The 14,903-nt window shown below is 39.6% G+C and overlaps 1 protein-coding gene across 2 annotated transcripts in view; it reads right to left on the bottom strand.

Annotated features, from left to right (window-relative positions):
• EXOC6B (exocyst complex component 6B) overlaps positions 1-14,903 on the bottom strand; it is a 5,967,963-nt gene that overhangs the window by 1,380,199 nt on the left and 4,572,861 nt on the right. For both annotated transcript variants that reach the window (XM_044063970.1, XM_044063971.1), the window contains exon 20: positions 1,149-1,222. In XM_044063970.1, coding sequence (XP_043919905.1) covers positions 1,149-1,222 — 74 coding nt within the window. The remainder of the gene's footprint in view (positions 1-1,148; positions 1,223-14,903) is intronic.

Raw genomic sequence — 14,903 nt, 5'->3', positions numbered from 1 at the left:
AATCCGTTATTATTAGGAACCTTATAAGAGTAATGTGTAGCAGGTGCAATAAGTGCAAACTAAACAACAGAATCTTTTAATCTGGGCTGTGGAAACATGAAGAGAAAGAGGTTAAGAAACATACCAACACTACATAAATATTGTTCAGTGGAAGACATGTGAATTCCTATTCTCACACATTTCATAGCAACTTTGTCAACTGTTGTGTTGTAGCATCCATTTTATTGCCATGATGCTGCCAAACAGCAGTGTTGATTAATTGGGACTTTAAAATGCATGCTGTATGGGTTTACAGGATTATGCAGCTTTAAGGAAAAGGCCATGTATCAGAGAGTTTTAAAGATGCATAATATGTAAGCTTCGAAAACAAAAGGTACTGCATCATTATGCCAGAAGAAACAAAGCAACATTTTCTTAACAGACAAAAACATTGTTTTAATGGGAAGGAAGCATCAGTCACTGGCTCACTTCATTCACAGTTTCTATCTAACCCCATCCATCTTCAAGCCAAGAGATGACAAGGCACGTTTAACATTTTTGTTAATCAATCTCTCCATTTCAGCTTTAATAAATGGCCAGACAAAATTATCCTTTTCCAAAATAGATCTGCCACACAGCAGGAGATTACAGAGTACCTGTTCAATGTGACATCACTATAAAAGGGGAGCCTTATGAGGTAGACGTGAAAGGGCGGAGTATTTTGTAATCATCTTCATAAAGAGGCACTTTGTCATTCTAGACAGGACTGATAACAGAATGCAAATCCTTCCAATGTCTTAAAATGCCTTTTTAAGCATTATCTACAAACAAAAGTACTCCATGCAGGCAGTCTCTGCATCGCTGCTCGCTCTCTGTTAGCAACACCTGCTTAATGTCAGCTTGGAGGGTCTTGGAGTTATCTTTTTGCATTGCCTGTAGAAGCCAAGTGGCATACAATGGCCTATAGCTCGAGGTCAGTTAAGTCTTTTCTTTCTCTCAGCATTATATGGCAAGGAAATTAAAAGGAGGTGGGGGAGTCCCTTGATGGCAGAAAAGAAATGGGTCCTCTGGTCTGAACTATACTTCCCCTCAAGACATGGCTGTCTTCAGTCACACAACTTTAAAAAAAACCACAAAAAACAAAACATAAAAATACAACAAAGACTTACTTGTCTCAAGTCGATGAAGGCCAACTGCAGCGTGTCCCCTTGGAACCCAGGCACTGGCCCGGATCTGGCAAACTCTGTGGGAAAGAAAAGAGGATAAAAAGCGCCTTTAAATAACCATGGACAGGGAGATTGGCAGACGGATGACAGCTAAGACAAGAGAGACTGGGGGAAAGAAGGACTGCACTTCTAAGGAATCATGTCTCCCTCTCTTCAACTTCTTTGTCCACCCTTCAAAATTTGTGTCATCAAAACACCATTAATTCCAACCACCCTGACAGCAAGGAAACTGTACTAATTCGACCTGAAATGTATTCCCATGGGCCATACTGTGCATCAGGGTGTTTGTTTTTTGAATAGACAAACAACTTTAAACAAAAAAAAAGAAAACAAAGTTTTTCTTCTTATTACAATAAAATCTTCAGCTGTGAAAATCTCTCTAATTCAAAGCCATTTACATTTCATTGTTTATAAGGAATTTTCTAATTTTATGCCTGCCATCTTATTGGAGAAACATCAGTAAAAAAATATTTGTAAACATTGGCTTCCTTAAAATACATATACTTACACTGATTAAAACCATGTGCACAGCATTAATATGCAGTGCTTACTGTCCCTCCTTGCCACTGATTTTGTATGGCTTTGTAAAACAAGGCTGTCAAATTACTATCAACATATTTTTTTTTTCAAAATATATATTCCCAACTTATACATTCTGTATTCAACTTAGCAATTCTGGTATAAAGTAAATTCTAGAACTACCTCTTCTACAGTAAACATGTTATCTTCTTATGCTGTGCTATACAATATACGCCCATTATAAAACGATGAAACTGCACCACCAAACTAAAAGAACAGATAAGCAGGTGTGTGTGTGTGTGTGTGTGTGTGAGAGAGAGAGAGGTAACAGTCACAACAACTGCTACAGGTACCCAGTGGGACTCTGACAACTGCCCAGTTTGTATAAAATAGCTGGTATTCTTCAGATCTAGAAGCAGCTCTTACGGAGACATATGCAATGATGTGAAGGTAAAAAATAAGGTTATTAGGTAAAAATACTATATAAAAAGTTGTGTGTTTACTGAAGTTTATCTAAACAGTTTTAGTGTGTGCCATTAGATGCTCATCAGGTACACAGTGAGGATACAACATAAACAATGCGGAATTTGACAGTCACACAAACAAACACGGGCTTACTGCTGACTTCACAATGTTATCTTTGGTGAGTTATGCATATCACTTTGCCTGCTGGTACAACTTCAGTAGTCTTTATCTAACCTCCTGATGATCATAACAGAAGCCACTTTTCTCTGCACTTGTTAGGGAAACCTTAAGGAAATGCTTGACTCTACACGTTCCTAAAGGTATAATTTAGCATAAAGCCAAGTAAACAATTAAGCATGATAAACTGTATTACTACTGGGTAGAAGTGTTGTCATAAATTTTTTCTTACCTTTGCACTTGCACAAAGTGCCGAATAACATTTCTGAAACATTACCGAAGGTTTCTGACTTGGCAGAGAAAAACAATTCTGAAAATAGCTCTTTTGACACTGAATTTAAAAAGTAAATTTTAATCTCAGTGGCATCAAAGTACGGAAAGCATGAAGTGCATCCACAGATTTTAATAGGTGCATTGTCACACATGTGCAAAGACAAGTCCATTAAAGTCTATAGACAGAGCTTTCGCTACACCGACAGTCAACTCACAAAGCATACACTAGTTTATTTTGGCCATGGTTTAATCAAAAGTGCAGCAAAGTTTTTTCATGAAAAAACATCTCAAATAAATGTGAAACGAGGATGACACAAATGCATCACAGCACTTGATTCACTAAATGCCAAGATGCATCCATAAATATGAACAAATGGGTTTATATTAGTACATTGAAGTATTACTACTTCAAATGTACTAATATCGAACCCTTTGCATTGAACGCTGAATATAGCGAAGCTGCAGTACCATTTCTGCAGCTTTGCTATTTCCTCGACTGTGGAGCAAAGGTTACGGACCGGGTTAAGGTAAGTGTGCGAATGAAGGTGAGTGTGCGATAGGGACCTTAGGATTAGGGAGCGGGTAAGGTGAGTGTGCGATAGGGACTTTAAGGTTAGGGAGCGGGTAAGGTGAGTGTGCGATAGGGACTTTAGGGTTAGGGAGGGGGTAAGGTGAGTGTACGATAGGGACTTCAGGGTTAGGGAGCGAGTAAGGTGAGTGCGCGACAGGGACTTTAGGATTAGGGAGCGGGTAAGGTGAGTGTGTGGTAGTTACGGACCTTAGGGTTAGGGTTGGGTTAAGGTAAGTGGATGGCTAGTGGTGTATGTATGGTTTAATGTAGGGTTTTGTGAAGAGTGTGTGTGTGTGTGGATTATGTATTTTGGTGTGCTTGTGTCCCTGGGAAAAATTCGCTGTTCTGAGTGTTCAATGTTGTGGCGTTTCGAGTGAAACAGTTCGATATTAAAACATTCGATGTAGTAATACTTTGATGTTCTAATATAAACCCGAACAAATCACTTTTACAGATCAACATAGACCCTCGAAATGAAGCAAACATCCAATTCATTTCATCGAATGAAACATGAGAAGGTGCATTCCAGCTTTAAAGACAAATGCTGGCCAAGATCTTAGAATCTGAAAGCATAAAATTTGGAACAGCTCAGCCTTAATCATACCCGTGACTAAAATGACATATGAAAGATATATTATTTAAATAATAATACTTTTAAAGAGCTAGTTTCACTGCCTGTTGAAAGAAAGCAGTCTGTGTCATTGTAGAACTGTTAATGGCACAGATGAGTCTTAACTTTTGGAAACAAAACAGGGATTGTTTCTCCACAGTTCAAACATCTTATGCAGTCTTCTTCCAGCAGCAATCATCATCATTCAATAAACACACTATATAAAATTACTTGTTCCAGAATATTTTTTTTTTCTGAAGTATGCTTATTTTGCACCTCCTTTCAGAACTGAGGTGCACTGATACTTTGTTACAGTATTTGCTAACTGGAAGAATCTATGGTGAATGGTTTTGATTTGAATAGCTGTTATTAACTGGAGCTGACTTCTCAAAGCAAGTTTCTAAATAAATAATGGCAATTTTGTAAAAGTGAATGACAGTGGTAATGCTGTTTTTTTTTTTTTTTTTTAACAATCAGATATATACATATAAATCTGTATTATAAATTAACACAAACCACCATAGCTGGAATACATACAAGTGAGGAAGAAACTGCACCCATGTCTGTATCTGGTTTGCTGCCTGCCTCCTGGTGTGAAATAAGTTTGTGTGTGTCTTATGCTCACAGGTTGTCAGAATATGTTCCTGCTTTCCTGTGACACTGAACTGGATTTAGGGGATAATCAGAAATATGAATGAATGACTGAATAGAAATTATGCATAATGCAATCACTCTGAACAGTATAATTAAAGTATTGCAATGAGAATGAGGAAACAAGGAACTAAGAAAATGCAAAAAAAACAAGCTACACAGGTACACCTACAAAGGTATCCCCATTTTCCACTACCATCTCTGAGTTTTACAACAGAAATGTATTCAAAATAGAATGTTTCAAGTTAGGACTGATCCAAAAAGTAATACCACAGACATTTAACATTATTGTGCGAATGACATATAAACTCAAGTGTCTGATGCAAAACAGTTTACCCAGTTTTAACCCAAACCCATGTTATTTGTGCTTTCTTCACATCAAAAACAAGTTCCATGGTTTGAAGTCTTTTTCTTTTGCATGTCACCCATTTGCCTACATCCTTCAGGTCAGGAAAAAGAATCTGAACATAAGAGTTACAAACTAATGCTGCCATGTCAGCAACAAATACTGAAAGAACAAACATTCACAAATGCCCAAACTGTTTACATCAGGTGATGTTTGAAAGATTAGTATAAAATGTGATGGTCTTTCCCTGAAAATTGTCTATGAACACCAATTAAGTTGGTATTATGAGAACCAGTAATATCAGTCAGAAGAAATTTGTAGTACTGAATTGTTCTGTCAACAGGACAAACTACTGGCTAGCTTGAGTAAAGTCTAAACAGAAAATAAACTCAAGAACAAAAGCATATCAATGGCTTCACTTTCAGATTTTTCTTACACAACTATTAAGCTGATGTCACAGATCCTTAAAACTATATTCCAGCAAGTTAAACTTGTTCATCACTGGTGTATTTGTCCACAGTCATTTTGTCAACAATATCAGGTGCTGCAAACCTCATTTTATTCCCTTATCACTTCATGCAGTTGGGCAAGCATAATGTAATGGTAATAGCTTACTTAATGCCACAATGGGCTAATGCAGTCCACACATATTTGGATTACCAAACCAATAAAACCTAAGGTTTCAACACACTAACCTGATTTTATTTACTGATTAATATTTTTTTTGGTCATTTGATGCAACATGAAAAAGAAAATTTGGCCCTACTACTACAACCAAAACGTAAAACTGGGAAAATGAAAGGCCAAAGAAAGCAACCAAAAGCTTAACACTCTAAAACAGCAGTACTCAACAAAAACAAACAAAATAAAAACATTGTAAAGCAGGGTCTGAGCATCCTGACATCTGACATCTGCACGTGGAAGGCTTTACCATACCCACCAAGTCAAAGGTTTGGCATCTGCAGACAAACTCTACAAATGCTCCAAGTACTACTACACCCCCCATTTTTTTTTTTTTTTTTTTTTTTACAAAATCCAAAGTACCACATAAAATTACTATCCCACAAATGCTGGTATTTCTGTAATAACAAGCTGTGCTGTAATACTATTTTGGTCCATATGTGTTTGCTCTACTGCCTACCATGTTCATTGCTGTAGTCTCCAATAAGACAACTCAAACAATCTTTAACAAAAAAAGGCTTTGATAAGAATTTAATATTAACTAGCAGTACTAAGAATTACTTACCATTCTGACCAAACCATAATTCACTAGTGCCCTCATATTACTCAAAGGTTTACTGTATGAAGCCATAGCAGCATTTCTTCTCAGCTTGCTAATATTCAGCTTAATCATTATCACACATCTTGTACTAAGTAATAAATTATACCTTCTGAAGCTTTTATGCTTTGCATTCTGTCACCTCATCCATGAAGCACTCCATTCATGCTCACCATCTCTTGTAATTAAACACGAGACATCTTGCTTAAAATACTGAAGAACTCCTTATCACAGCAGGGCTTTAAAATCTGTAGTGAGGTGGACTGTACTTCAGATCATACAGCAAAATTCACCTGAGGCAGAATTAAGACAGTTGTAGCAAAATCTGCATCTCCAAGACAGACCTTACAATCTACTATGGATGTTAGGTTAGTGGTATGTAACTAGCAGTATTTTTATATATATATTTTGTGTCCGTTACCAGCTTGTTAGTCTAGTCCTCCTAGCATTCTAATGACCCATTCACTCTCCCACTCTGCCTGGTATTATCATTACACGTCAGTCTGTGGGGTGGAGGGTGCCTCAGTTTTTTCAGGACAATGGGGAACACCTCTGCTGCGGTCTCATCTATATCTAGGTATGGGGTGACAGTCAGATACAGGCTAATCATCATACAGAGCTAGCATGATTTTTGTTTTTCATTTTGAATCATACTTTTCCAAACTGGGCAGCAGAGAAAACATGCAATGCTAGCCCTGTATGTCTACACCTATTTCATATCAACAGCAACTGGCATTAACCAAATTTCTGCTCCGTGGGCTATTCAAGCGAGGAAAGCAGTCATCTATGCACTCAGTCATTTATTTTCTTTCAAAGGAGACCTTCGGATTATATGAGGTCATTTCTTAAACTGAATCAGGGGAGAGCGAGCTGATGTAATAGTGTACAGTACAATCTATTTCTTACATAAATCACAGTTTTTGTACAACATTACTTTACTTTTGGTAATGTGTGCACCTCAGCTCTTGACTATCATCACTGTTGATGTGACACCCAGACCCCATGTGTGCAAAAATGGGAAAAAAGGGTTGAAAATGGATGGATGGAAAACACTGTACGTTCATATTGGTTAATCTACCTTAATGCCATAAAAACACTCAGACTTTTATTTTCAGCATGTCTAAATTTAATGTACAGCAATATAACACTTTTTTTTCCCCGACATCCTTCCAAAAATGAACTTCTACAGTCTCAAAACTAACTTCCAACCCATACAAAGCACTTCCATTAAAGCAGCAGATAAATTCTTTGTTTGGTGTCAAAAGGGCACCTCACTTGACTTAGTCACTGTCACAGAGGCCCAGCAACTCATTATACCACCAGTGAATGTAGTTCAGTAAGCACTCCACAAGATGCCAGGGTGGCATTGCTAAATTACCATTTCTTATATCCTGGGGGTCAAGACATCAGTCAGTGATGCAGCCCCTACTGCCCAAAGTGCAAGCCAAAAGAACATTGCTGAAGACATAGCAATTATTATTGGTAGCAAATAGTATACTGCAGATAGCATTACGCAGGTGTAATCCACCGGCTTCCAATTGTAGACCCTGATCCTGCCATAGTTTCTGAACCATGGGGGGGTGGTAGCATACCCACCCTACCATTAAGATAAATGGCAATGAGTTAACCAGGGTGATACAGTCACAACATGACCAGTGTCTACAAATAGATGCAGGGTTAGCTACACTACAAAACTATAAAGATAAAAAAGAAAATGTTCAAATATTCATGTCAAGTTTCATCAGATCCAGCTTTTACTGACTCCTAACTAATATGTTTTACTCATTAGGTTATAGCACTTTCAAAGCAGGAGTGAAAGGTCATTACTTACAAATTAGGCAAATACTGATAAATGCAATACAATATGGTTACAGTACAGTCAGTCAGAAAACTTCCTAGCCAAAAGGGAAGAATAATGAAATCCACCAAAAGATATCAACCACCTGAAAATATGAAGCTAATGCAACATCCTCTCTTGAAACTGAATATTCAAAATCATGCAAGTCTGCTTTCATTGCAGAATACAGAAAGTACAGTTGTGCAAAATCGTACCATAACAGTATATGTCTTTCTCTTTACTGTTGCAGTATTCTTCACAGTAGGGATCTCCTACCAAGGATAGTTCAATGTCTGGCAAGTATACAAAAGCCTTTAGATGTTGCATGCACTGTGCACATCACAAATATGCACACTGAACAGGACATAGGGCATAAAGGTGAAGTATGGACGTAGTTACATGGAACGAAATTTCCCAAGAACAGAGTAGTCTCCAGAGAACAAAAAAGGCCATGCACACTCAGAAGGAGAAAATGCAAATACAAAAGGAAAACCCTCAGCCAGGAGGGGAACTAAAGCAAAATTCAAAGGACAAAAAGGGGGTTGGGAAGGAGGGAGTGAATACTGCAACAATGAAGAGAAGAACATCAGCTGTTATTGTAAGATTTTACACAGCTGTACAATGTCCTCCTATATCACTGCTGCAATATTCTTCACAGTTAAAACAGTACACAAGCTCAAGTAAAGGACTGGAGAGGTGGAATGCTGGGAAGAGCCCTCAACAAACACATACATAATGGCTTGAGCAAAACATGCTCTACCCATAAAAAACATATCTAATCTATAATGCTTAGTAAATGTATGCACTGAAGACCAATTAGCAGCTTCAAGGATGGAAATTGTGTTCAAATCCTTGAAGAAAGCACCAGAAGTGGCAACATCCCCAGTGGAGTGAGTTCTAATGGAAATAGACATACATTTGCCATGAAAGAACAAACAGAAAACGGGCTTAGAAATCCAGGAGGAGATGGTTTGCTTAGAAACAGCCAAATTCAATGTCATGGGAAGAAAAGAAACAAAAAGCTGGTCAGATTTATGAACAGCCTTAGTTTTATCCAAATAATACCTTAGCTGTCTGTGCAAATCCAGTGTATGTAAGGACCCTCTCACTAGCAGCCTGAGGAGAAGGAAAAAAGGAAGGGAGTTGAACTGCCTGATTTCAAGGACAACTCATTGACCACCTTGGGCATAAAAGAAGATTTAGTATGAAGGGACAACCTGTCCCTGTGAATGACTAAGGGCCTGAAGCTCAGAAACCATCTGAGCAGAAGTAAGAGCAAGCGATATTCAGGTACAGTGTTGCAGAGAAGCTGAACCTGCAAGCTCAAAATGAGCCTGGGTCATTTTTCTAAAACAAAATTACGGTCCCAAGGAGGAGGAACAGGCTTCCTTGGGGGCGTAGGTTGCAGGATGCCTTTAAGAAATAGTTTCAATTCAAAGTGAGAAGCCAAAGGAGGATTCAAAGGCAGACAGGCAGAAACAGCTGACAAAAAGGACATTCCAGAAGAATAGGCCAAGCCAGACTGGAGCAACTCACACAAACAGCAGAGAACCAGAGGGACCCCTCACTGAAAAAGGATCCTGGTTACGACCATGGCACCAGATAGAAAATGTCTTCCATTTGGACATATAAGACTTTTGGGTTGCAGTTTTTTTTTTTTTTTGCCACCTGTAAAACCCTGATCACGTCCTTAAAAAAAAGAGGTGCCTAAAAGGGATCAAAACCCTATCACCCACAGATGGAGAGTGGACATTTGAGGATGGATGCATGACCCCTTGTCATGCGGAAGGAGGTCCAACTGGTGAGGTAACGTGATAACTGCCCCTGGCCAGATCATTACGAGGGGAAACCAGTGCTGTCTTGTCTTGGCCAACAAGAGTTTTGGGGAGTCCAGCTGAATCTTATACAGAACTCTTGGAAGTACAGGAAGGGGAGGGAAGGCACAGAAAAACATCTCCTTACAAGGAAAAAAAAAAAAAAAAGGTATCCTTCTTCCATGCCAGATGGCATGGCAATCTGAAACAGAAGAGAGGAAGCTGCCTGTTCAGAGGGGAGGCAAAAAGATCTACCCCCGGGATACCCCACCAATGAACTATGTCCAGAAACATGTCTCTGTGAAGCATCCATTTGTGAGCTTGTGTTCTGGACCTGCTCAAGGTGCCTGCCACTTGACTGTGCTCTGAGGGAATATACACTGCCTGAAGAGTTAACTAATAGCTGACAGCCAGATCCCAGGCCTGAACAGTCAACGTGCAAAGAAGTTAAGATGTTGGGCCTATATTTGTTAGCATACCACCTTCACTGTAGTTGTGCCCGTGTAAACTTTCAAAGGGCATGCAGAAAGTATGGGGTAAAAAGCCTGACAGGCCAGTATCAGAGCTCTCATCTCTTTGATGTTAATATGTTCTGACCTCTGATGGGGAAGTGAAAGGTCTTGAACTGTCAGATGACCACAGGAAGCCCACCACCCCATGTATGAAACATTAGTGAATAGTCCTTGAGAAGGAAATGGAGCATGAAAGGCAGGCTGGGTTGAGGGAAAATTGTTGAATCCATCATTCAAATTCACACTTTGTACAAGGAAGGAGAAGCACACTTAAAACCATAGGGTGGCAATGCTGAAGCCAAACTGACTTAAGGTACCACTGAAGCTTTCATATGTACAGTCTGGCAAGAAAGAGAGCACTGAAATGCAAGAGGTCATGAATCCCAGGGCTCAAAGAAACTCTCTGGTGGAGTAGATGGCAGAGGAAGAAAGAATGAAAGAAAGCTGTCAAGGACAGAACTTTTGGAGGTGGAAGAGAAGCCAACACTGGCACTGTTTAAGTCCTGCAACCCAGAATCCCAAACTTTGAAGAAGAGGTATGGTGAACACCAGATCCTGTAACAGGTGACTGGGAGAAGAGTAGTAGGTCATCTAGGAAAAATCTGAATGCCTTAGACTCTGCAAAGGCCAATCACAGGAACTACTCATTTTGAGAAAACCCTTAGGGCAGAGGGAGGACAAAGGGCAAAGCAGAGAAATGTGAAAACTTCCTGAAGACAGGGGGAATAGGAATATGAAGTTAAGCATCCTTCAAATCCAAGGACACCAGAAAACCCTAAGGTTGAACAAGATGAAACAGGGTTTGAAGAGTAAGCATCCGAAAAGAAGGAACCCTGAGAAAGGTGCTGAGCAAGGACAGACCCAGAATAAGTCTCCAGCTGCCCTCCTTTTCAGAGACCAGAAACATTCTGGAGTAAAACATTCTTATTTGAGAAGGACATACAGGTTGCATAGTTCCCTGGTCCAACAGGGACCCAAGGACTTCTAAGAAATGAGGACATTGTTCCAGAGGAAGTTAGGGAATCTCTGAAATAGGATACATAGACTTCCACACCATGAAGTAAACCTGGTGGATAACAGATATGACCCAAAATTCTGAGGTACTGATATGCCAGCTTTGATGACAGAGGGAGAGCCTAAGGGAAAGAGGGAAACTGGCCAAGGGGGGGGGGGGGGCAAGAGAGATAAAGGAGGCTTCTGAGCCACAGCAGCCTGAGAAGACTTAGCAGGAGGAGTTTGCCTACCACCCAAACTGCCTTTGGTAGCCTGACTAGACTGTCTGCGAACAAAGCAGCTCTAGCAGGATAGTTCCTCTGGAACTTAGGGTTAGGGAATAACAAATATGTTTAAGATTCTGGAAAGCTTCACCTTTTCCCTGAAGAGACTTCAACATATCACTGGCAGCAGTCCCAAAAATATTTTTATTATCTAACGGAGCATCCAACAACTTGGCCTTAATTTCTTTAGGTAAAGACTGCAGATGAACCCAAGAATAATGCCTCAAGACAGATCAAAGGACAGCAGCTCTGGAAGATGTATCAGCAGCATCAAAGCTTCAGAAACAGAGAGGTCGGAAATAACCTGACAAGGCTGGGCAATCAAGCCCAGATGACATCTGGTCATGTGGGTCTGATAATTGATGGCCTGAAAGGCCAAAGCAGAAGCAGTATAAACTTCTTACCAAGTCTCTCCATTGCTCTACTATCCTTATCTGAAGGCAGAACTTTGAAGAGGGCAAAAGTTTAGAAGGTTTGTCAGAGAATAATGACATCACAGCAGGGTCAGCAGAAGGACACTTTAGAACTGGCAATCCTCAGGAACCTTACAGAACCTGTTAAGTTGCTTCGGAGCAGAAGGCTGAGAATCAGGAGATTTAAAGGCAGCTATAAAGGTGTCTAAAAAAGCAGACAACACAGGAGGTATGCAGAAGGTTTAGGAGTGTCCACCTACAGACTTTTGTACCACCTTTTCTGGATATCAGACATTTAAGAAGAATTCCACTTAAATGACTCTATCATTATAGCTGTGGTGTCTCCAAAAGACAATTCCTCACAGGAGACTCAGGACTTACAGACTCTCCATCAGAATCATAAGCAAATGGTGAAGGCATCTGAGAAGAGTAGGACAGGAACAAATCACTGGAATCTGAATCATCATCTAAACAATTGGGTCTCCTAGCCCATTTGGAAAGAGTAGAAGTCCAAGGGGGAGTATGCAGAGAAACCCCTTGGGGAGCCTTCATGATCATAAAAGAGGCCCGAGTAAACTCCTGCCATTCCCTCTGAGGATCCTTACAGCATACAGAAGTATGCATAGTCTTCTGCTTCTTCTTAGTAGGGATGTCAACCCTAACAAACACCAGAGGTCCTGACCCTTGACGAGATTCAGTAAGAGTACCCGGAACCTCTTCCCTGACCAGAATCTGCAGAATCCCTCTAGGGCCCTCTGAGATGATCAAAGTTCTCTCTTGATATCTGAAGCACACACCTCCAAAGCCTTAGAGGACATATGAAAGGAAGGATCCATGCCATCCTCAGACGGGGCCGAGGCAGAGGAATCCAATGTAGACACCAGATGGCCTAGAGAGCTTTCATCCGCTTCTACAGAGTCAGTCAGTGGAGGCTGGGCAGCCAAAGAATCGGGTTGAAATTTCCTGGCCTTCTTCTTGCTTAACAGGACCTTGGGGTTAAAAGATTCCACTGTTCTACCTTGGGTTAATAGTTTAAGCCTCTGGTTATCAAGACAGATGGCCAGGGACGACAACCGACTTCTTAGAGTTTTAGGCACAAATGGTTTGCAAGTGCTACAGGACGTATGATCATGGGAAGTGCCCAGAAAAAAAGACACTGTTCGTGATGGTCCTTATGGGGAATCTGCCTCACATACTGGCATTTTCCCTTCTTGGAGGACATGAACTCTAGGTAACCAAAAAGAACAAGACCAAAGAAGAAATGAAAAATGACCCCAAGAGGACATTTATCTGACGGCTACGTATTCAACACAATAAAAGGGCGATGATGGGTTTGGACTGGTGGCAAAGAAGCTCTGAGTAACTGCATCTGTATGTCACCTTTATGTCCTACATCCTATACGGGGAGCATGTATGTGACATATGGAGTATGCAAGATTTAAAGGCTTTGGTATACTGGCCAGACATTTGGCTATCCATGGCAGGAGATCCCTACTGCAACAGCGATAGAGGAGGACATCACAACATTTTTATAACAGTGATAAACCTACCTCAGAGAATAATAAACTCAAGTTTTATGTAATAATATTTATTTGACCAACTGATAAAACCACTTATCTATGTAATATATCTAGTTATAAGAACTGTAGCTTGAGTCAGTCCATATGTCCAGTGTCTCTGCTTAAAGAGGTAAGCTGCTGTGTACGGAATACAAGATGCCCAAATACAATGATTTCATATTGTTCAATGATTAAAAGGAGAGATGGTGTGTGCCACTAACCCAAAACGGAAGACTGAAGAGGTGGGTCTTGAAGGAAACTGTGAAGAAGAGCTGTTACAACTAATCATAAGAAAGGAATTGAAACAGGCATATAACTGTGTTCAGGGAAGGAGAAACCTTTAATCCTAATAACCTCTAGCAGAGATTAAGGTTTGACTTTACTACATTAGACAGGTATCATGACTATAACAAACACTATACCCACCCTGATCCTTCCATTACTAAAAGTAAAATAAAATACCATAGCTTAAAAAAGTCCTGTGTGTGTGTGTGTGTGTGTGTGTGCGCATGTATGATATATACATATACATATATATATATATATATATATATATATATATATATATATATATATATATGCATACATATATTGGTTGGTAAAATACATTAATTAGATACACTGTCTTCATTCAAGAAGTGATACCAAGAAGTAATATACGTAAGAAAATGGTGAAGTAAACAGTGTATATAATGTTAACTTGCGAACAGACTTTTCAGAGGAAGTTAAACATATCTGCTTAAAGAACTGATGATGTGGAGACTTAACTGGTATTTATTTTTTGCAGTGCTTTTTTGTTTAATCAACTACATATTCATCTAAATGGAATGTAATATGCATATTTAGGATACAGTTTTAGAGCTGAGAAGGAAACAACACTGAGGACAAGTCCCCAACATGGCATCCCACTATTTAATGTGATATTAGAAAAATTAGAAGCTGGAGGATCCCGAGGGAACATATATGATTAAAGAATGAAAGGAGAAACTCCCACAGGCAGCAGATATCCAAAATGCTTGAGGAGGGGGTGGGGTTGTGATCACTCATGTGAGGGGCAATTCCCTGAATTACATGCCATTTAGTCTGACCACAATGGAATGAAGTAATTTAGGCACTTAGTACACAGACACAGAAGAACGTGAAAGAAAAAGCTGATAACTTGGCACACTAAGTCATCGCAGATATTGCCTGTTTAATTTTTGCAGTCCCTGAATAGGTGAGAAATACTGTTCCTTCTACCCTACAACTTTACAGCATATTTCAATGTAGTTAGTACAGTACAGAATATATTGCAAAGTAAAACTGTGAAGCCAGAAGAGGGAAAAAAGTTTCAAGCAAAATAAGGAAAAACATGATTTTATTAAAGTGATCAGATTGTTAACATAAAACAGAAAC

Source organism: Protopterus annectens, chromosome 2.part2 (assembly GCF_019279795.1).
Source record: "Protopterus annectens isolate FY-2018-M chromosome 2.part2, PAN1.0, whole genome shotgun sequence".
In the NCBI taxonomy this organism is placed as follows: Eukaryota; Metazoa; Chordata; order Ceratodontiformes; family Protopteridae; genus Protopterus; species Protopterus annectens.
This window is presented reverse-complemented; position numbering and strand designations above follow the sequence as displayed.